Genomic DNA, 26105 nt, shown 5'->3' on the forward strand with positions numbered 1-26105 from the left:
AAATGAGCCACATGCAATAGATTACAGATGAAACATACACAGCAGATGGATGCAGTAGGAATCGGTTTCAAATTGAGTGCAGGTCAGATTAGAGATGAAACATACCTGTGAGGAGAAGAGGATATTCCGTTCGTTGCCATGGCGACGGGGAAAGCCCTGAAGGAAATCCCGTTCAGAATGGGATTTCCTTATGGGCGTGATCGCCAGCAGCGATCGGCAGGGAGGGGGGGTATCTTGTAGCTAGCTCTAGGCTAGCTACATGATTTAAAAAAAAAATTAGGTTTAAAAAACCACGCGCGGCCGTGCGGCTGCGCAGAATTAGAGAGAGGTGTTAGGATTCCTCCTGTGATGTGTTCTGTCCATTGCAGGTGGAGCCGCAAATGGACAGTTCTGGTTTGTCAGTCTGCATTCGGTTTTGCATTCGCAGTGAGTCACTTTGTCATTTGCAATTGCTCTGCAGTTCTGGACAGCTCAGAATACTGTTATTATTCCACTAATGGTTTGCTGCAGCTGAGCTGCAGCCAGATAGCCCTGGATTTACTGCATGCATTTGTTATGATGGTCTTTCAGTTAGCAAATGGTATTCAAGCCAGCACAGGATTATTATTCTTTATTTATACAGGATTGAGTGATTACCATTCAGCTGTGTGGAGATTTGCATCTCTGCTCTCATTGGATGACCTCAGTATAAAGGGGTGCTTCCTGCAAGCGTGCTCCTCCCGTCATAGTTTCAGCTCTGTCTAGGCTGTTACTGGGTCCCTTGATATTGTAAAATATATTCCTTGTCTTAGTTCAGTTATCCTGTGGAGCTACGTTATATATTTCCCACGGGGACATATATACGTACTCCTTCTAGTATAGAGATTCTGTATTGAGTCATAGCATATGACAAAACTAGTAGGGAGGAGTCTTGCCGACAGAGTGGACATACGCCGGAACGAGGGCAGTGCAGCCGGTGATAGCTCGCAGCAGAAGGGACATAACGTGGCGGTCAGCCCGGGAGATCGCGCGGGGTGGAACCCGCTGCAAAACCTCCCAAAGCTGTAATCTACTGCAATACCACATGAGTGCATTTTTTAAATAAAGACGTTTAATGTTATAACTATATTGCGCAATGAGAGGCTTTTTGCTTCATATCCTAAGGCTGTAAGAGGAGCGCTCTATGAGCAGTGAATCTGGAATATCGCTTATTTGGCTGTCTGTGGTTTGAGAAGTGCCGTGGAAGGCGAGGGGAGCCTATGTAATGCCCCAAAGGTGCATCTGCTACTGTTATCGTAACATGTTAAGTAGGTGAGTCGCACTCTTGAAGGGTGATTGATCTTGGTGGAGGAACACTATTAAGGAAGCGCTGCTGATAATTTATGCTGGAAAACACTGCACATCACTCTGAACACACCATCCCCACTGTCAAATATGGTGGTAGCATCCTGCTCTGGGGGCGCTTTTCTTCAGCAGGGACAGGGAAGCTGATCAGAGTTGATGGGAATATGGATGGAGCCAAATACAGGGCAATCTTGGAAGAAACCCTCTTGGAGTCTGCAAAAGACTTGAGACTGGGACGGAGGGTCACCTTCCAGCAGGACAACGACCCTAAACATAAAGCCAAAGCAACAATGGAATGGTTTAAAACAAAACATATCCATGAGTTAGAATGGCCCAGTCAAAGTCCAGATCTAAATCCAATCGAGAATCTGTGGCAAGATCTGAAAACTGCATTTCACAAATGCTGACCATCTAATCTGACTGAGCTGGAGCTGTTTTGCAAAGAAGAATGGGCAAGGATATCAGTCTCTAGATGTGCAAAGCTGGTAGAGACATACCCTAAAAGACTGGCAGCTGTGATTGCAGCAAAAGGTGGTTCTACAAAGTATTGACTCAGGGGGCTGACGCACACCACACTTTGCAGTTATTTATTTGTAAAAAATGTTTGTAATCCTGTATGATTTTCGTTCCACTTCTCACGTGTACACCACTTTGTATTGGTCTTTCACGTGGAATTCCAATAAAATTGATTCGTGTTCGTGGCAGTAATGTGACAAAATGTGGAAAACTTCAAAAGGGACGAATACTTTTGCAAGCCACTGTAAATGTGATCGGGTGATGTGTGGTGGGTGCCTGACTCTGTGCCGCTGTGGTTGGGGGGGGGGGGGAATCTTGCACTCTTCTCAAATCTCGTAAGGTGCAGGATGCTTCCACCTCTGCTCCTTAATCTTGCAATTACTAATCTTCAAGTCTGTTATGCTCATGTGGACGGGATTGGGGTGCGGTTCCCCCTGCCTCGGCGGCGCAGAGTACTGGATCACAATACTATTGATAGCTTGCCATATCATTAAACCTATATGCCCAGCTAGTTCTACCCACTATGTTGTGCCTGATGTCTATATGACAAATTTAATGTTACAAACACGCAGATCTTAAAGAGGAACTCCAGTGAAAATAATGTAATAAAAAAAGTGCTTCATTTTTACAATAATTATGTATAAATGATTTAGTCAGTGTTTGCTCATTGTAAAATCTTTCCTCTCCCCGATTTACATTCTGACGTTTATTACATGGTGACATTTTTTCTGTGGGCAGGTTATGTAGTTGCTGTTAGCTGTTTTGGCTGTTAGAGACCGCTGTATGTTAGAACCTGCTTCTATATCACCTTGCTTCGACACCAGTAACTTCTTACAGTTACGTCTCACAGACTGTGAGATCACTTGACTCTCCACACAGCAAGTAGGAGATAGACTTCCTCAGGCTTCTTCAGGCTTCTTCAATGTTTACGTTATTTATTCAAGTAACAGAAATACAGATAGGTACAGTTTATCATCTCCTGGCAAAGCAGACTTCCACGTTGCGTTACAGCTGTGTGAGTACCTTCCTGCTGAAGGTACCCAGGTCTTCTTGTATCTACTCTATGTTACCTCTAGACTACCTATGTACAGCATACATTATATCAGCTTACAGAAAGGAATGAACATGCTTAGAAGTCCCAGTCAGCCTTGCGAGCTATTGCGAAAGTAAAGAGCAGAAAGCGCTCCCATAGCTCCCTCAGCCTTTAATACTGACTAGGAAAGAGTTAAATATGACATCATCTTCGCCACCCCCTAGATCAGACTATTGGTGGACCCACTCGTGGTGTCATCATACACACCTACTTGATTAATAATCAATGAGGCTTCTGACCTATATGCAGGAATGTGGATATTTACATAACATGGCTGATGTTTATTGTTCTAGTGGCGGTACATGCGCAGGTCAGGGAGACCTGCGGCCTTGTACTAGAACAGCTTCTTGGTATGTTCTAGTTCTGCTGACAGAACTGCAGATTTTCTCTCTCAGAGAAAATCCCCTTAAAGGGCCGATCTGCACTCCAAGCCTTTTTGACTAACTCAGTCCAAATAACTGAGGCCTACTTAAATTATAACAATCCCCCCTAAAAAGGCTTGATCCGCAGATCCCCACTTCTGAACCTAACCGTACCTGGTTTCTTTCCTTTATGTTTCACTTTTCGATGTTCGTGCTCACACAACTTCTCTGCTCTAGGCGGTTACCCCTGGAAGAGAGAGAGCAAGACCTCTTGGTCTTCCTGTAACCAGGCTCTCTGGGGAGGCCCTACTTCTAAGTCCCTCTATACCACATGCTCAGCATTTGCGTCACTTGCGTATCACTCACAAACTTGCATGACCACAGAAAAGTGAAACTCGTTTGTTTGTTACTCAATGGAGCAGTGCCAGGTGCCTTCTAAAAGAGCGCCTTTATACAATCAACTCCATCTACTACTACTAAACCTATACCCGTAACCCTGTATATCCCTTAATTTGAAAATATCGGTTCATGAGATTGTTTATGAGGCACCAATCTCTGGACCAGGTTAATTTGTTTTACGTAATTTTAACACGCAACCTCACCTGGATAATGATGCCTAACGTTGTCATCCCCATCCAGACGACCAGTGGGTGTAGAAAGAACTTTGGAACTGCAGAGGCCCAGTCCGAGTGTCCCTGGAACATCTCCGGAACCTTTGTCCACCAGGTCAGACTGGCACTCACCTGCTCATTTTTGTGTTCTACCTCGTTAAGATCACCTGTATCATGGTGAAATCTTACCTCTAACTTAGTGTACTGTTTGTTTAACCTTTGTAACAAAATGTGGGCGTCTTGGATCAAACCCTGTTCCCCTTTGTACCATGTCATGTTCTCTTTCAGGACGGGAACTACCCGTGAAACTTTGCACTTTAGAGTTCTCTTAACAATTTGAGAAACAACGTCATCCAACCTGGATGACTGGATCCATATGGGATCTCCGCTCCCACAATATGTTCCCCTTGGAAAATCCCCCTTATCGGAACAATTATGAGAATATACCTTGAATGTATCATTAGACCTTATGTTAAAAAACCAAACCTTTCCTTCAGCCACCGGAACTATCGGTTGGGCTTCAGGGTGGATCTTTTGAATGGTAGCCTCGCCTTCTGCGTTATTGAGCCCGCAGGCTTCTTCACTGAATTTAACTTGCCCCGGGCAACGCAGGTACCTCTGTGAGAATTGCCCGCATGAGGACAACTCTACTTGTTTCACCTCCCCGTCTAGCACCAAAAAAGGTTGACCTCTCAGGTCCTGTTGTAAGACCTGGGTTGAGGTGGGAACTAAGGAAGTGGCGGCGCCTAAAGAAATGTTGCACCGTTTCCATTTGTTCACCCAAACATGTCGAAGCTTCCATGCAAAAGATCCTTCTCCAGAAAAATTAATATACCTCCCCTTGTCCAATCTCAGTTGGACAGGATCTTTAAGCATCTCCCTGACAAAATATGTCCCCAACTGTCCTGATTGGACCTCTTCCCCCCTTATGTCCTGAGGCACAATACGTACCTGAGGTCGGGAAGACTGTACTCTCTGCAATCTTTCAATTAAGAGTACCTCTTCACTTACCCAACTATCATGAGGATAAGCTGCTGCATATGGACTGTGTAATATCGTCCCCTGTTGTGACCCGTGTAGTGTGGATGGGGTTCCCTGTGTTGGCTTTCCCTCCCCCGGGATCGCTCTCCCCACCCTCTTTGTCACCTGGAAATGTGGCTTGATCTCGATTTTTACTTCGTGTTTCGAGAACCACCAACCCTCGGCTTTCCAGCCTTTACGTGTGTATAGTTGTTTCAGAGGCACTCTATGTTGGTAGCTCCAGAGTGTGATGTTGTCCCTTGCGTCTCTCTGGTATGAGAATTGACGCCTCCTGCTCGTTCCTCTCCAATCTGGAACCATCTCACTCTGTATAACCAAGACAAGGTACCCCTGAATCACACACTCCACCTTTTGCATGTACCCATTGTACTGCAATGTACCTTTTAACAAACCTTTGGATCGGTGCATCGATTCTGGGAGTGTGACATTCAATAGCAGGTTTACACTGCCGTTCACGTCACCCTTCCAGCACACCTGACCTTTCAGACCTTTCAACCACATTGTGCCCTGAAATTTGTTTTCTCCTGGCACAAGTGCTCTTTTCCTCCGTCCCTGCATGGTCCATCTGTGCCAAGCGGAGGGAGGTGTGAAAGGATTAGCTCCTTTGTCACCAAACATTAACATGCTTGGGCTTGCATTCTCATTAACCTCTTATTATACATGAGAATGTCCTCTCTTCGTTCTCCTCGGACGAAATGGCAACCTAGGATCACCATCAGCACGGGACTCTTCATTATAAAAGCACCACCTTGGGAAAGAAAAACATTAGCAATTTGCACTATGCTTTGCTCAGTCAGTTTTTTTAGACGTTTTCCGATCTCAGGAATCTCGTGTTTTAGTCTCTTTCCAATTTCAGGAATCTCGTGTTTCTCCAAACTTAGATTGGCATCTGGAACCTTTCGCTTATCCGACTGACATCTCCATCTTTGCTGCCAGCACTGCAGCTGTCTCAATTCCATATTGCCCAACTCCTGAAATCAAAACACAAACAAATCAATTCTTATTAATGATTTGGGATTCGCCCTGCGGCTTGTACTCTGTACACTTTAAATTGATCAATATATATCGTAATTGATCTCGTTGCTTTATGGTTCTCATGAACTCTGTTTACTCTTATTGGTAGATTGGAGTTAAACTTCACCCCCCTACCTCAGTACTGCAATGCTCTTACTCATTTTCGCATAAACTTATCTAGAACTTCATCGCGATACCAGCTCTGCTAGAATTTCTGTGTGTTGTACCCTCTGATCAATGTTTGCCGTGCCACTACCTGTCTGTGAGCCTTGTTACATTGTAATAAACTGCCAAAAGTACCGCGGTACTCAGAGCTTCTTGTGGGAGGGGTTTCAGCACAAAATCAGTCACACAGCGCCCCCTGATGGTCTGTTTGTGAAAAGCATTATATTTCTCATGTAAAAGGGGGTATCAGCTACTGATTGGGATAAAGTTTAATTCTTGGTTGGTTGGAGTTTCTCTTTAACCTCCCTTTCATTTCTAAACTAAGATGGGGTGCTAGGTGGGTGAATTTTACCTGCATGGTTTTCCTTGTTCCTTGAAACGTTTACATTGTGTGTTTTCACCCTAAACTCCGTGTTCCCCCAGACAAACGCGTTGCACGTCTTAGTGCATGCGTCTGTCTCTGCAAATTCATTCGTTTCTTTTTGGTTTTTTCCCTTTTTTAGGGATTTGGGGGATAAAAGTATTTTGTCTTTTTTGGCAAAACTGGGTGGCATGGGTTTTCTAGGTTTTTGGGTTCTGTTTTGGTTATTAGATGCAAGACTTTATATTTCATTAATGTGGCGTATGGATACATTGCAGATACTAGACATGCTGTTAGGATCACGAGTAGCAGTGTTCTCCCCAGAATTTTTTTCCAGCCGGGTGGCATGAAAAAGTAGCCGGGTGGCATAAAATGGGCGTGGCCATGACGTGCTGGAAAATAGGCGTGGCTATAACATGGGCATAGCCAACTGTATTATAACAGTGTAACTCAAAAGGGCCCTGATTTTTTTTTTATCCCCAAAACACAGCAAGGCCATAATGGTAATTACACGTTTCCCCCCCAAAACACATATTAAGGCAGCATTTCCAATACCCCAGATATCCAATGTAGAAACTATTACTCAACATTTCCAATGCATAAACGATTACTCAAAATGTCAAATGCAAGACTGATTACCCCAAATGTAGGTCAGACTGGTGGAGTGGGTAGGTAGGTCAGGCTGGTGGCTAGTGGGGTGGGGGTGAGGAGGTCAGGCTGGTGGCTTGTGGGGTGGGGGTGAGGAGGTCAGGCTGGTGGCTAGTGGGGTGGGGGTGAGGAGGTCAGGCTGGTGGCTAGTGGGGTGGGGGTGAGGTCAGGCTGGTGGCTAGTGATGTGGGTGGGTAAGCAAGTCAGGCTGGTGGCTAGTGATGTGGGTGGGTAAGCAAGTCAGGCTGGTGGCTAGTGATGTGGGTGGGTAAGCAAGTCAGGCTGGTGGCTAGTGATGTGGGTGGGTAAGCAAGTCAGGCTGGTGGCTAGTGATGTGGGTGGGTAAGCAAGTCAGGCTGGTGGCTAGTGGGGTGGGTGGGTAAGTAGGTCAGGCTGGTCGCTAGTGATGTGAGTGGGTAAGCAAGTCAGGCTGGTGGCTAGTGATGTGGGTGGGTAAGCAAGTCAGGCTGGTGGCTAGTGATGTGGGTGGGTAAGCAAGTCAGGCTAGTGGCTAGTGATGTGGGTGGGTAAGCAAGTCAGGCTGGTGGCTAGGAGGGTGGGGGTGAGGAGGTCAGGCTGGTGGCTAGTGGGGTGGGGGTGAGGAGGTCCGACTGGTGGCTAGTGGGGTGGGGTGAGGATGTTAGGCTGGTGGCTAGTGGAATGGGTGGGTGGGTAAGTAGGTCAGGCTGGTGGCTAGTGGGGTGGGGGTGAGGTCAGGCTGGTGGCTAGTGGGGTGGGGGTGAGGTCAGGCTGGTGGCTAGTGGGCTGGGGGTGAGGAGGTCAGGCTGGTGGCTAGTGGGGGTGGGGGTGAGGAGGTCAGGCTGGTGGCTAGTGGGGTGGGGGTGAGGTCAGGCTGGTGGCTAGTGATGTGGGTGGGTAAGCAAGTCAGGCTGGTGGCTAGTGATGTGGGTGGGTAAGCAAGTCAGGCTGGTGGCTAGTGATGTGGGTGGGTAAGCAAGTCAGGCTGGTGGCTAGTGATGTGGGTGGGTAAGCAAGTCAGGCTGGTGGCTAGTGGGGTGGGTGGGTAAGTAGTCAGGCTGGTGGCTAGTGATGTGAGTGGGTAAGCAAGTCAGGCTGGTGGCTAGTGATGTGGGTGGGTAAGCAAGTCAGGCTGGTGGCTAGTGATGTGGGTGGGTAAGCAAGTCAGGCTGGTGGCTAGGAGGGTGGGGGTGAGGAGGTCAGGCTGGTGGCTAGTGGGGTGGGGGTGAGGATGTTAGGCTGGTGGCTAGTGGAATGGGTGGGTGGGTAAGTAGGTCAGGCTGGTGGCTAGTGGGGTGGGGGTGAGGTCAGGCTGGTGGCTAGTGGGGTGGGGGTGAGGTCAGGCTGGTGGCTAGTGGGGTGGGGGTGAGGAGGTCAGGCTGGTGGCTAGTGGGGTGGGGGTGAGTAGGTCAGGCTGGTGGCTAGTGGGGTGAGGGTGAGGATGTTAGGCTGGTGGCTAGTGGAATGGGTGGGTGGGTAAGTAGGTCAGGCTGGTGGCTAGTGGGGTGGGGGTGAGGAGGTCAGGCTGGTGGGGGGGGGGGGAGGTCAGGCTGGTGGCTAGTGGTGGGGGGGATGAGTAGGTCAGGCTGGTGGGATGGGTGGGTAGTTAGGTAGCTCACCCCTCCCTCTCAGATAGCAGGGCAGCCGGTTGCTCCTTACATAGAATGGTGTGTAATCCGGTCCTCCTCGGCTGCTTCGTGAAGGTGTCTCCCAGCTGCATCACTCGCTCCATACTTTCAGACAGGGTGCTGGCAGGGGCACTCATCCGTTCCGTTTGCCGGGATTCCACGATCCGCCTCAGCCAGCGGCGCGCGTGCCAACCACTGGGGGGCGGGTCCACAGCGAGGCAGCCTCCTATTGGCCGGAGGGCGGGGCGGACACGCGTTGATTTGTGGAGGAAGCCGACTCATCCTCCCAGTTCACCTATCGCTGCTGAAGACTGGGAGAGCGGCTTACTCCACTGTGAGGGAGGGAACTTCGGCTTGTAAAGTGTCCCCTGCGCGGCTGCCATTTTCTCGAGGATCGCCGCTCAGGATGAGAAAATACTTTTCAAAATGATGCCGCCGGGGTTTCAAAACAGGCGGGCGGGGTTTCAAAACAGCCGGGCGGCCCGCCCACCTAATTAGGCCTGGGGAGAACACTGAGTAGCTTTAGCTATATCTTTGACTAACAAAATAATAGATTGACTGGCTAATCACCTAAAGTCTCTTTGCTGGAACGTTAGAGGCTAAATGATGAAATTAAACGCTCCACAATTTTGAACTTCTTAAAGGGATACAAACTTGATATCACCGGTTTAACTGAAACACACTTAACTGGAACCAAAACACTTGCACTTCGCAGGGGATGGGTCGGTTGGATGTACCATGCTACCTACTCAGCTTTCCCGGGGGGGTTCTCTCCTTGTTATCAAACACATCCAATTCAACCCACTTCAAGTGCAAGCTGACCCTATGGGCAAATACATCTTCATCCACTGTGAAATATATGGTAACCCATTACTCCTATTAGCATTTTATATCCCACCCCCATACTCATCTGTATCCCTGAAGGAAGGTATTAAATTTATACTGCAATTTCCAGGAATCCCCTCTGTGGTTAGGTGATTTCAATAACGTTTGCAATCCACATAAAGATAGATATCCCCCTGCACTGATAAAAACACCAACTTTTACAACCTCTTTACAATTCTTCTAGCACTCACAACGTTATGTCACGAATAGACTATATTTTTGGTTCTACTTACCTTGTCCCAATGCTTACTGATGCTCAGATTCTACCCAGGCGGCTTTCAGACCATTCCCCCCCTTATGGTTACCCTAAATTGGGTATTAAAACCCCCCTTTTCCTACTGGAAATTCAATCCATTCTGGCTAGAGCTCATGAAGTCGGATGACAGGCTCCCTAAACAAATTGAAGAGTTCTTCTTTATTCACAGGGTTGAAGAGAATAGAAAGCTTTTGTGGGATACATTCAACGTTTACTTTAGACTGAGGCTCCCTAATACAAGTGGTTGCTGCACATAAGTCCGATACTAAAGATAGACTGCAGGCACTTGCTACCCAAGTCTTTCAATCCGTAGCCCAATACACTACTAATCCCTCCCCAGAATCTAAAAGAGTAATGGACAAATTCCGGAGTGACCATTTTGAACTATTAAAAGAAATCGCTCTCAGCAAGCTATTTTTCAACAAACAGATGCGATATGAAATGAGTGAAAAAGCTGGCGCACTACTAGCCCATTTAGCCAAGTACTACACCCCCCCCCCCCCCCCCCCCGAATTATCCCTTACATAGCAGTCACAATGGGTCGCATAGTCTCTAAGCCGTGTGGAATAAAGTTTAACTTTCCGCCCAGCCAGCAATTTAGGTACATGCAACTTAAACATGCTTTTATGTGTCAATTTAAGCAACTGCCTCTTAAAGTATACACTGTACCCATAATAGATACGATTGCTAATGGCCTGCTCCGCATATCATTGGTAATATATATATCAGCGAGTTCTATTGCAGATTTGAGAATCCAGCAAGGTCCCCAGAGCCTCCGGCCACCTCCTCTGACTTAGAACCCCCACATGCAAGCCCACCCCCCCTAGCGGTGTATGAGGATGATGTCAGGAAACACCTGTCAGGGATTAATGCAAGGAAAGCCTCAGGCCCAGATGGAGTGTCACCAGCCTGTCTGAAAACCTGCGCACAGCAGCTTGCTCCCATTCTCTCATCCATCTTCATAAAGTCCATCCAGGACGGCAGGGTCCCTGCTTGCTTCAAGAGGTCCACAATCATCCCGGTCCCCAAAAAACAGGGTGTGTCAGACCTCAACAATTTCAGGCCGGTGGCTCTCACCTCAGTCGTCATGAAAGCCTTTGAAAGCTTGGTTTTGCCTTTCCTCAAGCAATCGACCGAGTCCCTGCTGGACCCGTTTCAGTTTGCATATAGAGCAAACAGGTCTACTGACGACGCCATAAATATCTGCCTGGAGCTTGTAAATGAACACCTGGACAGACCTGACTCATACGCCAGGATCCTTCTACTCGACTTTAGCTCTGCGTTTAATACCATCAGCTCCCTAATACTTCAGGAAAATCTCGCTGCCCTCGGAGTCCACCCCACCCTCCGCCTCTGGATCACGGACTTCCTAAGTAATAGATCCCAGGCCGTCAAGCTGGACACTATCATCTCCCAACCAAGGATCACCAATACAGGAGCCCCCCAAGGTTGCGTACTGTCGCCGTTCCTATTCTCCCTATACACTAACAATTGCAGGTCCACTGCGGACTCCGTCAAAGTCCTCAAGTTCGCCGACGACACCACCATCGTTGGCCTCATCTCGGGTAATGATGAGCAGGAGTATCGCCAGCAGATTGACAGAATTTGCCACTGGTGTAGGGAGAACGGGCTGGTCCTCAACACTACAAAAACGGTCGAGATGATTGTCGATTTTAGGAAACGCGCCACCACCCCACCCCCGATCAGCATTGACGGCACGGTAGTTGAGAACGTCCCCTGTGCACGCCTCCTTGGCATGACAATCTCTAAGGACCTGACATGGAAAGCCAACACTACCTCTCAACCCAGAAAAAAGCCCAGCAGAGGCTATTTTTCCTACGCCAACTTAAGAAGTTCGGTATGGCCCGCGAGCTTCTGACGAGCTTCTACACTGCCACAATTGAATCTGTCCTCTGCTCCTCCATCCTGGTCTGGTATGCTGGATCCGCCGCCAGCAACAGACACAAACTGCAGAGGGTTATCAGATAAGCGGAGAGAATCATCGGGAAACCACTCCCCTCTCTTGACCAGATTTTCAACTCTAGACTGCGCTCCAGAGCTCAAAAAATCGCTAATGACCCGTCCCACCCAGGTTTCCGCTTCTTTAGTAGGCTCCCCCTAGGTCGGAGATTCCGATCCATCTACACCAGGACCACAAGGCACAGGAACAGTTTCTTCCCCTCAGCCGTAAATTATCTGAACTCTTAGAACTCTTAGATCCCTCCTCATCCTACACGACAAGTGGTGTCTGGTAGCACCCAGCCTGACCGCACGGGTGCTCACTTCATATATACGTGTTCAAATGTGTCCAAATGCTGTAACTGTACCCCTTATATTGTCTGTCTGCTTACATATATGTATCGTTATGTCCTGCTTGTTCTCACACTAGCCCTGTACTTGCCAAACCCAATTCCAGGCACGGCCCAGCTGTGCTTGGCGAAATAAAAGATTCTGATTCTGATAAAGTAATAGCCAGTAATAATGCCCTGGAGCGTACAACGGAGTCCAGAGAGAAGTGGGAGTCGGCGAGCATTGAAATCCAAGACGATGACTGGGATGACGCATTATCAGCTGTTAAAAAATCCACTCCCTGTATACGCGGACGTAGTACCCAGCTATATATACTACATCAGTTGTATTATTACCACTGCAATACTATCTAAGTATAATTCCACCCAGTCGGATATCTGCCCTAAGTGCACTGCCGCCTCCCCCTCCTTTCTACATCTGTTATGGGAATGTCCCTCGTTAATTGATTTTTGGGCTCAAGTAACCAGATTCGTATACGATAAAATGGGAAGCCCTGTTCCACTGGACCCCATCTTATGTCTACTGGGTGTTATACAAGATGAAGACATGGACAACTTCTAAAACTCTTATTATCAGACACTTATGGCCAGGCAGGAGGTGGCATGTAAATGGCTCTCACCCACACCCCCTACAGTTCCTAGTTGGAAGAAAAGGGTCAATAGCTCTATCCCCTTTAAAAAAATTAGTGTACATCTACAGGGCTAATCTAAGCAAATTCCACCTAGTGTGGGACAAATGGGACAAACACTTGATGCAATCTGGTATATTTAGCTCAATATAGAACTCCCTTTTTTTTTTTTAATGGTCCTCTTAATTTCCCGCTTAAGCCCTAACACATGTCTATTAAAATCTTGGCCGCTAAGTTTCCCTTCTTCTTTTTTTATTCCTTATGCCCCTTTCAATATCTACTCCACAACATGTCAATATCGTGGTCCACTACTTTCCGTGTATACTATGCTGAAATGCGCATAAATTTACTGTATGCATCTGTTTTCTATATGCTACAGTCTGTAATGTTATCTACCTGTTAATTGCAAACTTTTGTTCTTCTATGCCTTTTTACCTGTACAAATATTTTACACTTTTTAATAAAGCCTTGATTTGTAAAAAGAAAAAAAAAAAAAAAAAAGGAACCTGAAGCAAGTAAAATTATTTAAAATGAACACATGATGTAGCTGCAAATCATTACATATTAACCTCACCTTCAGTTCCTCTCAGAAGCTCACCATTTTTTTCTTACAGTGATCCTTTCCCGTTCTGACAATATTTTGTCAGATCTGAAATACAGTGGCTTGCGAAAGTATTCGGCCCCCTTGAACTTTTCCACATTTTGTCACATTACTGCCACAAACATGAATCAATTTTATTGGAATTCCACGTGAAAGACCAATACAAAGTGTACACGTGAGAAGTGGAACGAAAATCATACAGGATTCCAAACATTTTTTACAAATCAATAACTGCAAAGTGGGGTGTGCATAATTATTCAGCCCCCTGAGTCAATACTTTGTAGAACCACCTTTTGCTGACAATTTCAGCTGCTAGTCTTTTAGGGTATGTCTCTACCAGCTTTGCACATCTAGAGACTGAAATCCTTGCCCATTCTTCTTTGCAAAACCGCTCCAGCTCAGTCAGATTAGATGGACAGCGTTTGTGAACAGCAGTTTTCAGATCTTGCCACAGATTCTCGATTGGATTTAGATCTGAACTTTGACTGGGCCATTCTAACACATGGATATCTTTTGTTTTAAACCATTCCATTGTTGCCCTGGCTTTATGTTTAGGGTCATTGTCCTGCTGGAAGATGAACCTCCACCCTAGTCTCAAGTCTTTTGCAGACTCCAAGAGGTTTTCTTCCAAGATTGCCCTTTATTTGCCATCCATCTTCCCATCAACTTTGACCAGCTTCCCTGTCCCTGCTGAAGAGAAGCACCACCAGAGCATGATGCTGCCACCACCATATTTGACAGTGGGGATGGTGTGTTCAGAGTTATGTGCAGTGTTAGTATTCTGTCACACATAGCGTTTTGCATTTTGGCCAAAAAGTTCCATTTTGGTCTCATCTGACCAGAGCACCTTCTTCCACATGTTTGCTGTGTCCCCCACATGGCTTGTGGCAAACTGCAAACGGGACTTCTTATGCCTTTCTGTTAACAATGGCTTTCTTCTTGCCAGTCTTCCATAAGAGCCAACTTTGTGCAGTGCAGGACTAATAGTTGTCCTATGGACAGATTCCCCCACCTGAGCTGTAGATCTCTGCCGTTCGTTCAGAGTCACCATGGGCCTCTTGACTGCATTTCTGATCAGCGCTCTCCTTGTTCGGCCTGTGAGTTTTGGTGGACGGCCTTGTCTTGGTAGGTTTACAGTTGTGCCATACTCCTTCCATTTCTGAATGATCGCTTGAACAGTGCTCCGTGGGATGTTCAAGGCTTTGGAAATCTTTTTGTAGACTAAGCCTGCTTTCAATTTCTCAATAACTTTATCCCTGACCTGTCTGGTGTGTTCTTTGGACTTCATGGTGTTGTTGCTCCCAAGATTCTCTTAGACGACCTCTGAGGCTGTCACAGAGCAGCTGTATTTTACTGACATTAGATTACACACAGGTGCACTCTATTTAGTTATTCGCACTCATCAGGCAATGTCTATGGGCAACTGACTGCACTCAGACCAAAGGGGACTGAATAATTATGCACACACCCCTTTGCAGTTATTTATTTGTAAAAAATGTTTGGAATCATGTATGATTTTCATTCCACTTCTCACCTGTACACCACTTTGTATTGGTCTTTCACGTGGAATTCCAATAAAATTGATTCATGTTTGTGGCAGTAATATGACAAAATGTGGAAAACTTCAAGGGGGCCGAATACTTTTACCAGTTGCTGTCAATTACAACTGAATGTGCAAGGTAATGTCCATGTTTCCCTATGGTTCAAGTGAGTGATATTACAGTTTAACAGTGCGCTGACCAGGAAAGCTGTTATGGGGTAATGGCCATTTTTAAAATGGGAGGACGGAGAATTCCATTGATCAGAGGACAAACAAAATGCAGGAGAGGAGAAAGATTGAGAAGCAGACTACACAGGAGGTTAGTATGACCTGTGTATGGTAATTTTGACTTTTTATTTTCAGTTCAGGTTCTCTTTAAATAATTTGACTCAGTTCAGGTTCCCTTTAAAGAGAACCCAAGGTGGTTTCTAAGAATGAAATCAGCACACAGAGGCTGGGTCTGCTTATATTGCCCAGACTCTGTTGCTATTCCAATCCCCCCTAAGTTCCCCCTGCGCTCTAAGTTTTTATAAATCACAGCCGCACTGTCGACACGCAGCAGGCTGTGTTTACCTATGTAGTGTCACTCTCGCTGCTTCCTGCATAGCTCCAGTCCCCGCCCGCGTCCCTTCCCTCCAATCAGCAGAGAAGGAAGGGACGTGGGCGGGGACCGGAGATATGCAGGAGGCGGGGGAGCGGCGAGACTGACACTACGTAGGTAAACACAGCCCGCTGCGACACGCTTTGTGTCGACAACGCGGCTGTGATTTATGCGGGCATAGCAGAGCGCATGGGGAACTTAGGGGGATTGAGATAGCAACAGAGGCTAGGCAATATAAGCAGACCCAGCCTCTGTGTGCTGATTTAATTTTTAGAACCCCACCTCAGATTCTCTGCCGCTAGTAAACACGCCGCCGCCCGCTCGCCCAGAGATCAATGAACGGGAAAATCCATTCCCGTTCGTTGATCTAAGCCCCGCAATGATCCGCTGCTCTCCTATGGGCAGCGCGATCATTGTGAGAAAAAACTCACGTGTCCAGCCTCCTTATACTTCCTCCAAGCTTCCGGAAGGAAGCTTGGAGGTCGCATTAAAACAAAAAGTTACTGTGGCCATCTTGTGGCCAAATAGTAAACTACACCCTACACATTTTTCACATACAAATAAATGACTTTTACACATAAAATTAACTCATTACCTCCCACACTCCCCATTTTTTTTTTTTGTAATTAAAAAAAAAATTAAAAAATTTACAATTAAAAAAAATACATAAATAGTTACCTTAGGGACTGAACTTTTTAAATATTTATGTCAAGAGGGTATAACACTGTTACTTTATAAACTATGGGCTCGTAATTAGGGATGGACGCAAAAATAAAAAAAATGCACCTTTATTTCCAAATAAAATATTGGCGCCAAACATTGTGATAGGGACATAATTTAAATGGTTTTATAACCGGGACAAAAGGGCAAATACATTTCATGGGTTTTAATTACAGTAGCATGCATTATTTAAAAACTATAATGGCCGAAAACTGAAAAATAATTATTTTTTTCCCCACGTTTTTCCTATTTTCCCATTAAAACACATTTAGAAAAAAATAATTCTTGGCATAATGTCCCACCTAAAGAAAGCCTAATTGGTGGCGGAAAAAACAAGATATAGTTCATTTCATTGCGATAAGTATTGATAAAGTTATAGACGAATGAATGGAAGGAGCGCTGAAAGGTGAAAATTGCTCTGGTGCTCAGGGGGTAAAACCCCTCAGTGGTGAAGTGGTTAAACACTTAAACACTCTAAAACAAAGTTTATTCATTCTATTTCACTTTTCTTTTTTTTTTTTTTTTTTACAGGTGATTGTGGTCCACCACCAGTTGTAGCAAACACAAAACCGATTCAGGTAACTTCTGGGGCCCCAGAACAAAATATTGTTTATCATTGTGATCGTGATGCTGGCTATTATGAAATCCCTGGCAAAGGAAAAACCAGCACCTGTCAAAGTAACAATCTGTGGACACCGATTTCTGATATCTGTACAAGTAAGTGTGGTACATGAATCATGCTTGGTTGTGCAGTAGGGTCTGGATAATATTACTTTCTCATCCCTAAGGCAGGTGTCACACTTGCTAAAAACCCAGCTGTTTTCCCACCCCGCGTAAATGCACAGGAAGCCGCACGTAATGCTTCCCAATGCAGAATTGCAGTTCAGGGGAAGTAATGTGCCTTTTCTTGTTGCAAGAAAAAAAAATACCAGAGTGCTGCTTTTTATTGCACAACACTTGCAATTTCCTATTGCAGGCAGTCAATTGCTGTCGGTTAAATGTCAACAGACACTTCAAATTCTTCCATGAAGAAATGCTGCCATTTTCCGCAGACGCAAGTGTGATACCAGATGGAAAGAAGTGGGTTTTTATGTTGTGTTTGAATGTACAAAGGTCTGGGTTTCAATGACAAATTACAAATGCATTTGTGCTTTTCTTGTGCAGTTTCAGGAGTTTTTGTACTGCATTTGCAGATTCCACTCAATTGCACTGAATTTTTTTTTTTACTTTTATTTTGCAGACAGTTAAAGTGCACTAGTGGAAACTGGGGACCAGTTTAAATTGTAAAATAAACGTCCTTGTGATTTTCTTAACACATTCAGAAAAATGCATTGAAATACATATAGTTGAAACCAGCCCTTACTAATACGATTGTGCTGATTTTCTTTTTTATGTGTATTATGCACTATGGAAATTTATGTTTCTCTAACCATTCCAGTGTAGGGCTCGGGAAAGGAGAGACTACAGCCTCCTCCCCTGGGTAAACGCTATTAGTAAGTCGATTAAAAGCCCCCACCCTGCCCTCCTATCTCCAGTATTCTTGTGTTTCCGGCCAGCCGGAGACACAGTTAGCAAGGTCTGGTACTAGGGTACTGACAGCTTTTTATCTAAAATCTCCATTTGTAGCAGCATGGCAAACTATGCAGGCATTTGCTTGTGAGGATCTCTTTTTTCCTGGCCTGTGATCAGGCGTCTGGAGGATTATCTTACCTGCACTTAGTGGGCCATGTGGGCTGGTGGTGGCTCCTAGCTTACTCTGGATTAAAGGTGAGCAGGGCAGCGAAAGAGCTTTCCACTATGGTGACCTTAGCTGCAGCTGTCTTCCCTGTAAGCAGGGAGTTGGAGAGCTTGGTGGGTTGGCGCCTGGCTAGAGTGGAGGAGGCGGATGCGGAATGACGTAGCCATGCGCGCTAGAGCTGACGTCACTTATGGGTCACGAAGGGCGGAAGCATGCGGGGGTCTCGGCAGCTAGCATACCATATAAGGAAAACGCTGCCGAGACTAGCACACGCAGGAAGCAACCGAGGGAATGTATTTTAAGTGGTGCTTCCGGCGGCTTCATTGCAGTAGCAATGGAGAATCGGGAGACCTCGGCAGGTCCTGTGTCAGAGACGACGGTCGTGGCTGCTGCTCCCTCATCTGGCTGCAATGCGGTAATGGTATATGATTAATGTTCAGACTGCATGATGCCTGTGTATATGTAGAGGGATAGAACTTGTATAGAACAGGATAGATACATATACTCCTACTGAGTTGGCTGTTTCTGTCTCTTTTCTTAAAGGCAAGAGCTGATAATAAAAAGGACAAGCCCAAAGGTGCGTACACACGTCGGATTTTTCAAAACGACCGGTCATTTAGACGTCAAATCGGGCATGTGTACAAATGGTCATTCAGCTGATAACGCTGGTATTGATGGATCCGCGTGGCGGATCAGTCAAAACCAGTCTTATCAGCTGAACGACCATTTGTACACACCCGATTTGACGGCCTAACGACCGGTCGTTTGGAAAAAGCCGATGTGTGTATGAACCTTAAAAGCAAGAAATGCCAAAACTTATGCAAAACTTGACATCTCATGGCCAAAAAAATGTATGCATAAAATGTTCCAATAAGATTATGACATCAGTCTATTAATTTGGTAAAAGACTTCATGGAATCTATGCTGCAAGAGATTCGAGTGGCATTACAGAATCTTAAAGATAATCAAGCACAGTCAAGTGGTCAGGAAGTGAGGCAATTCATTTCAGATATGCCGGGGCCATCTAATGCAATCTCTCTAACATATTAATTCCACCCTCCTAAAAGCATGAAGGATGAGGTAGAGGAGGGGGAGGAGGAGGAGGAGCAGGCAGTAGAATCTATGGAAGAGGAGTTGCAATCTGGGGAAGAATCAGAGGCAGATGGCATTAAACATAAAACCCCCAAAATCTTATTTTTGTAAGAATTTATATGTTAGTTGCTATTGGCAACAGTGCAACACACCTTTTGCTCCGGCACCAGCAACTCATCAGAGCTGCAACTCACAGCGACAGCATACAGGAGATAGAGCGGAGACAGCCTTCTTCACCTTTCAAAGGGGTTTATTAAGCAATCAAGCATCTTGTGTTACAGATTGATTTGTTCAGAGTATAAATAGTTTTTCCTATGTCCTATGTACATCACATATATTGACAGCATACAGACAGGAAACTAGTATTCTAACTAGGAAGCGTAGAGAGAGCCGGTTAGCTGGAAAGTAGATAAAAAAGTACTAGTTTCCCTCCGGGCTCCCTATTTTATATGAAAATCAAAGAGTTAAATTCTGACATCACCCGAGTCATACCCCCAAGCCTACAATTGGCGGGCATGGGCATGTGACCCACCTCATATTTAATATCATTTAATATTCCATTGCTTTATAACCCAGTTAAAAATGTTTTGTAAATATCGGCTTTGTTTGCCGTTCCCGTCGTCTAACAGTCAGTACAGTTAGGTACAGTTAGACCTGATAATCCCTTATGTGGCCTTCTAGAGGCACATGTTCCTGGTAACTGGCTGTATGTGGCCTTCCACAAGCAACATGTTCCCAGTAACTGGCCGCATCATTTATTCTCTGAGAAACTCTGCTTAAAGAGACCCTGTTTCTCAAGTCTTTAGACTTCAGTATCTGAGGCTAGAATTCAAGTATACTTACATTCTAACAGCCCCCATGAAGTGACTTGAGATGCGGGTTTCTACATTAGGATTCAGACGGTACATTTGAGCCTGTTTTGTTATGTTTCACCCTTCCATGCTCGTTTCCAAACACACTCTCTTTGCTCTAGGTGAAAGCCACTGGGAGGGATAGCAAGACCTCTTGTCTCTCTGGGAAGGCCCTTCTTCTAAGCCCTCATCCCATTCTCCGCTCAGCATTCTCGTCACAGGCGTATCCCTTACATACTCCACTTGACCATGGAAAGTGAAACTTGTTTGTACCCAAAGCGGCGGAACAGTGCTAGGGGTCTTCTAGAAAACCACCTTAATACAATAAGCACTTAGTACAAGTACATAGGTACCGTCTGAAACCTTGTATTATGTGGCTTAGCTTGAAAATATAGGCTTGTGCGATTGTGCCCTTGACACCAATCCTCTAACCATGTTTTTGTTTGCGTAAACTCACCTGTGTAATGATGCATAATCCCGATCACTACAACAAGTGGGTGCAGGAAAAAGGTTTGAACTGCGGAGGCCCAGTCTGAATGCCCCTGGAATATCGCCAGAAACCTTTTCCACCAGGTCAGACTAGAACTCACCTGGTTATATTTGTGTTCAACCTCTGTCAGCTCTCCTTGATCATGGTGAAATATCACCTCTAGTTTAGTGTTATGTTTGTTTAACCTTTTTAACAAAGTGTTTTCTTGTGTCAAAACCTGAACCCATTTATCCCATGGTGTGTTACACAGTACTTCCCTCTTGTAAAATCAAACTTGTCTGAACAATTATGAAAATGTACAATGAATGTGTCTGTGGACATCATGTTAAAAAAACAAACTTTTCCTTCAGCCACTGGAAATATTGGTTTGGCTTCAGGGCGGATCTTTTGAATGGCCACTGTGCATTTGGTGCTATTAAGCCAGCAGGCTTCATCATTAAATCTGACTTGTCCTGGCAAACACAGGTACTTATCTGCAAATTGCATGATGACAAGTCCACTTGTTTCACTTCTCCGTTGAGCACCACAAAATGCTGACCTCGCAGGTCATGGTGTAAGACATGCAAAAGATCCCTCCCCAGGAAAATCGATGAATCTCTCCTTGTCAAGTCTCAGTTGTGAAGGAGGCTTACCTGATGAGGCTTGAGCCATAATCTTGAAATCTGCCGTTAGCTCAGTCTGCATGGATATACATGCTATTTCCCATGCAGCACCCTTACCATGTGCAATTATCTTTTTGAGTATTGTTTGAATGTGCCTTTGAGTGTACCCCTGAACCTTATAGGTGTTGTGCGCCAGCTGTTCCCAAAACCATGTTTAGATGATGCTAGGTACCGACATTCTGCTGTCCCAAAGTGCCTAATTGTTGAATGACCTACTTTTAGTCCCATCACCCTTTTATCATAGAGAGTTCCCCGGGTGCTATCTGATGTATCCCAGGTGTCAGGAACCGCCCCGAGGCACGCCTGCGTATACGGTTCCCGACTGCGGGTTTGACCAGACCGAGAGGGGAAGCAGCCTTAGTCAAGCTAAAACAAGGCTGGGACCCCTCAGAACACTTCTCACTGCCACCACTAGCTGTCGCTAGACACGTCCACTCGGCTGTCGAGTGCTCAGCGCGCAATACGCGTTTTCGTATTCGGGTCAGCTTTGCGCTTTAGGCCGAATACGGGAACACTACGCACACACACACACACACACACACACACAGTACAGTTGTACAATAACACGGCACAATCAGGCACTGACTTGTAATGCAAGTTACACTATCGTGCAGCAAAACCACGAACAGTCGTTCCGAACGATACTGTTAGCCACTCTGCTGTCGAGCGCAAAAGTGCCCCATACACACAATGCAATTACAATTCCATGCGGTAGGGTTGCTCAAACGTAAAATCAGGCATGGACTTATACACAGTTACACTTCAGTCTATTCTAGGCTTTGATTGTTAGTTTAGTACAGCAGAAGTCAAACTTATTAAATAACAATTTAATATTGCAGGAAAAAAAAATGTAACAATGCAGAAAATAATATATACAAAAGATTTACAAAAAAACCCAGTAAAAATTACAAGGATAAAAGTTACAAAGATACACACAAGGATATTTGAAAAAAAAATAAAATGGGGATCAAAACGTTACCAACTTGAAGGTCTAAACGTCGTTTGCGGGAGAACGCGGTTACGGTCAGTAGCCAGGGAAGTTCTAGCATTGTTGCTATCTCCTGGAACTACGAGTTGTGCCTATCCTAGCTGCTGTTTTATAGCCCGATTTGGGGCCTCGGGCAATGGATGTTCTGTCCCACAATTAACGCAATTTCCCAGACTGTGAAATCGGTCTGCCGAGCCCCTTGTCACATCTTGCGAATTTCAAGGCTTTTTCTGTCACACTTCGCAGACTTCCAAGCAATCCTGTGTTCGTTCCTACATCAAATGATTGTGAAGTGAGGCTTTTCGACATTCCATCAGGCTTTCCTATGTAAATTACATATGTAAATTACAGATTTTCCTGATAGCCTATGAAGTTGGCAGATTCAATTAGTCAGATTGTCTTTTGGGACAAATCGGTGTCTACATGTCAAAGAGTTCAAAAGCTATGCAGATAACCCAATTAGCAGTGACCCACTCTCAGAGGAACTGCATACAGAAACTCCACAAGTACTTCCTATTGTCATACAGCAAACACAGCTTTCCCCAAAGCCAGAATGGCTGTAGCCGACATCACATATGATACATTTGAAAAAATGAAAGAAATATGTTCCTGTATTATCCTTAACATTATCAGCATCCCAATATATCACCACACCTCCACCGTTAACTTGGCGCAAGGCAGATGATCTTCCCAGATCATCCTGCCAGCGCCTACACTGTTGGTTCTGCTTGACGGGATAGCCCATCCGCATTCCCATGATTGCTCCCCTTCCTATGTTGAATAGTGAAGCTATATTGTTGGAGAACTAAGCTCAAACTCAGCAATTTGACATTGTCCCCAGAAACCCGATGTAACCAACTAAGAGGGTTGTGGTCGGTGACGACTGTGAATATGCGACCGTAGAGATAGTGCTGCAGCTTTTGTAGGGCCCATACAATTGCCAAGCACTCCTTCTCTATGGTGGCGTAAGCTACCTCCCGGGGTAGCAGCTTCCGACTTAAATACAGAATCGGATGTTCTTCCCAAGTTTGGTTTACCTGGCTTAACACAGCACCTAGGCCAAAGGCTGAGGCGTCCGTCTGGACTACAAACCATCGGCTGAAGTCTGGCGCTTGCAACACGGGAGGGCTGGCTAGGACCCTCTTCAGTGCTGTGAATGACTGTTCACATTCTGGCGTCCAGAGAATCTGCTTGGGCAGCTTCTTTTTTTGTGAGATCTGTCAATGGCTTGGCGAGGGCACTTTAGTTGGGGACAAACTTTCTATAGTACCCAGCAGTTCCTAAGAAGGACTGAATCTGTTTCTTCGTTTGGGGGGTGGGCCAGGACACAATGGCATCTACCTTCTCCCCCCCCACCCCCCCACCACATGTCCCAGGTACTGTACCTGTTTCATACCTATCTGACACTTGCTAGGCTTGACTGTTAGTCCTGCTGCAGTGATGCATCCCAGAACTTGTGACAGCTGCGCTAAGTGGTCTTTCCAGTTGGCGTTAAACACGGCGATGTCGTCTAGGTAGGCGACAGCGCAGTGTTCCAAACCTTCCAGGAGACCATTTACAACCCTCTGGAAGGTGGCCGGGGCGTTTTTCATTACAAAGGGCATTACATTAAATTCAAACAGACCTGATGGGGTGATAAAGGCAGACCTCTCCCGTGCCTCCGCTGTTAGAGGGACCTGCCAGTATCCCCGACTCAAATCCATGATTGTTAGATATTGCGCGCCAGCTAGCTTATCTAACAATTTGTCGACCCTCGGCATTGGGTAAGCATCTGACGCAGTTATCAAATTTAGTTTTCGATAATCTACACAGAACCGAGTGGTCTGATCCTGTTTGGGTACTAGCACTACAGGTGATGCCCATGCGCTGCACGACAGTTGGATCACCCCTAGTGACAACATTTCCTCAATCTCCTTGCTGGTGTGGGCCTGAACCTCAGGGAAGACTCTATATGCTGACTTTCTAACCGGCTTGTTATTGCCGGTGTCAACATGGTGTACAGCCAGGCTGGTCAGACCAGGGCGGGCTGTAAAGGTACCACGGTAAAGGGTCAGCACATCAGATAGCCCAGCCTGCTGCTCTGCTGTCAACTCCGGATTGATCTGCACCTCGGTAACCAAGTCGGTTTCCTGGGTGGAGGCCAGGATGTCAACCAGGGCCTCTGTTTCACCGTCCGGTAGTAAACTGCAGACAGGGAGAGCACAAGCGGTTCTATCATGATGTTCCTTTAACATATTGACATGGTACGTTTTCAGCTGCTTACCTCGGTCATCCAGCGCGACCACGTAGGTCACATCACTAATCTTCCTATGTATGGTATAGGGCCTTTCCCTGTGCTGCTGGGTATTGCTAGAGGCCCAATGATGTCAACAGCAACCCTTTGGAAGGGCTCCTCTATGATGGGCAAGGGCCTCAGTGGGGCTTTGTCTGTGTCACCTGCTTTGCTGACCCACTGACATGCGACATAAGACCGGCAAAAATCGGCAATATCTGTCCTCATGTGGGGCCAATAAAAATTGTGCGCAAGACGGGCTTTGGTCTTGCGGACCCCCAAGTGACCAGCCAGGGGCACCTCATGCGCTATTCTTAATAGCTGCTCCCTGTACCTGTGGGGAACAATCTACTGCCGGTCTGCCTCCTCCACTTCAGACGGCTCAGAGGGAATTCCCTCTCGGTACAGTCTGCCTTGCTCCCAGTACACCCTCACCTTGTCGCCCTCAGCCTGTGCCCTGTCCGCCAGACCCTTGAGCTCTCTCGGGCTGCTATCAAGTCGTACAGCCTCGGAGAACTCAGCGCTGTTGGCCACAGACACCAGGAAGGTGGCAAACTGAGAGGCCTCTGGGTCCTCAGAGCTAGGCTCTGAAGTGAAGGAGCCCGACCCAGTGACATCAGCCCCCTCAGTGGACAATTCGTATGCTGCAGCCCGGTGAACACTGCGGGTAACCACTGCAGCTGACGAAGCGTTCACTGTACACGTCATTATGCAACACATCACATATTACATCAGCATTATCTGCATTCATGGTAACAACGTGTCCCCCTCCACGCCTGCGCTCTGGAGATTCACTAGGGCTGGCTCCTAGTACACAGTCCTTTGCCCCTGGGGGCCCACCAGCACTCCCCACTTGCACAGCGTTATCAAACAGTACCTTGCAAGAGTCCTGAACTTCCCCTGGGGAGGCGGGCTCCACGGGGTTTGGATTAGGCTCATACCGGGCCACTAACCGTCCCAGGTCAGTACCCAACAAAACGTTCGTGGGGATGGCATCCGTTACCCCCACTTCTTTCATTCCGCTGCCGGCCCCCCAGTCCAGGTGGACCAAGGCGGTGGGTATGGCGGGGGTGACACCCCCAACTCCTCTGACAGCCATAGTCTTGCCAGGAATGTACTCCTCGGGGTTCACAAGCTGGGGGTGCACTAGAGTAACCTCTGCTCCCGTGTCTCTTAGACCGGTGGTAACTGTATCCCCAACCGTGACAGGTTGCAGATTCTCTGCATAGCTACCTGCATTCCTGGTGGCACACAACGCATTTCGGGTCCCGCCAGAGTTTGGGGCTTCCTTCTTTTCTGGGCACGTAGCACTGATGTGACCCAGTTTGTTACAGGCAAAACATTTCCGAGTGTCAACGGTGGCTGTTTTACCTCCAGGAGGCTGCGGGGCTTGGCTTCGCTGGGTGCTCAGAGGAGAAGGTCTCGCTGTCTTTTCTCCCTTGCAGCTGGGCGCCGTAGTCCTCCGAAAATCAGGTGCTCGATTGGACGTATAGGAATCGGCGACTTTCGCGGCCTCATCCACGGTCTTCGGCTCTCGGTCCCTTACAAACTGCCGGACCTCAACAGAGCAAGTGTGGAGGAACTGGTCTTTTATTATCAGTTCCTGCCGGGCATCAAAGGTTTCAACCGCCAGCCCTTTTAACCACTGCAGGAAGGCAGTGTGCAGGTTGCAAGCATGATCCAGGTAACTGTCATTAGGACCTCGCTGCACTGTCCTGAAACGTTTTCGA

At 46.5% G+C, this 26105-nt stretch overlaps 1 protein-coding gene across 2 annotated transcripts in view; it reads left to right on the forward strand.

Moving 5' to 3' along the window:
* Positions 1 to 26105, forward strand: part of LOC137546849 (C4b-binding protein alpha chain-like) — an 865201-nt gene that overhangs the window by 80388 nt on the left and 758708 nt on the right. For both annotated transcript variants that reach the window (XM_068269787.1, XM_068269786.1), the window contains exon 3: positions 16814 to 16999. In XM_068269787.1, coding sequence (XP_068125888.1) covers positions 16814 to 16999 — 186 coding nt within the window. The remainder of the gene's footprint in view (positions 1 to 16813; positions 17000 to 26105) is intronic.

Source organism: Hyperolius riggenbachi, chromosome 2, assembly GCF_040937935.1.
Source record: "Hyperolius riggenbachi isolate aHypRig1 chromosome 2, aHypRig1.pri, whole genome shotgun sequence".
NCBI classification, from domain to species: domain Eukaryota; kingdom Metazoa; phylum Chordata; class Amphibia; order Anura; family Hyperoliidae; genus Hyperolius; species Hyperolius riggenbachi.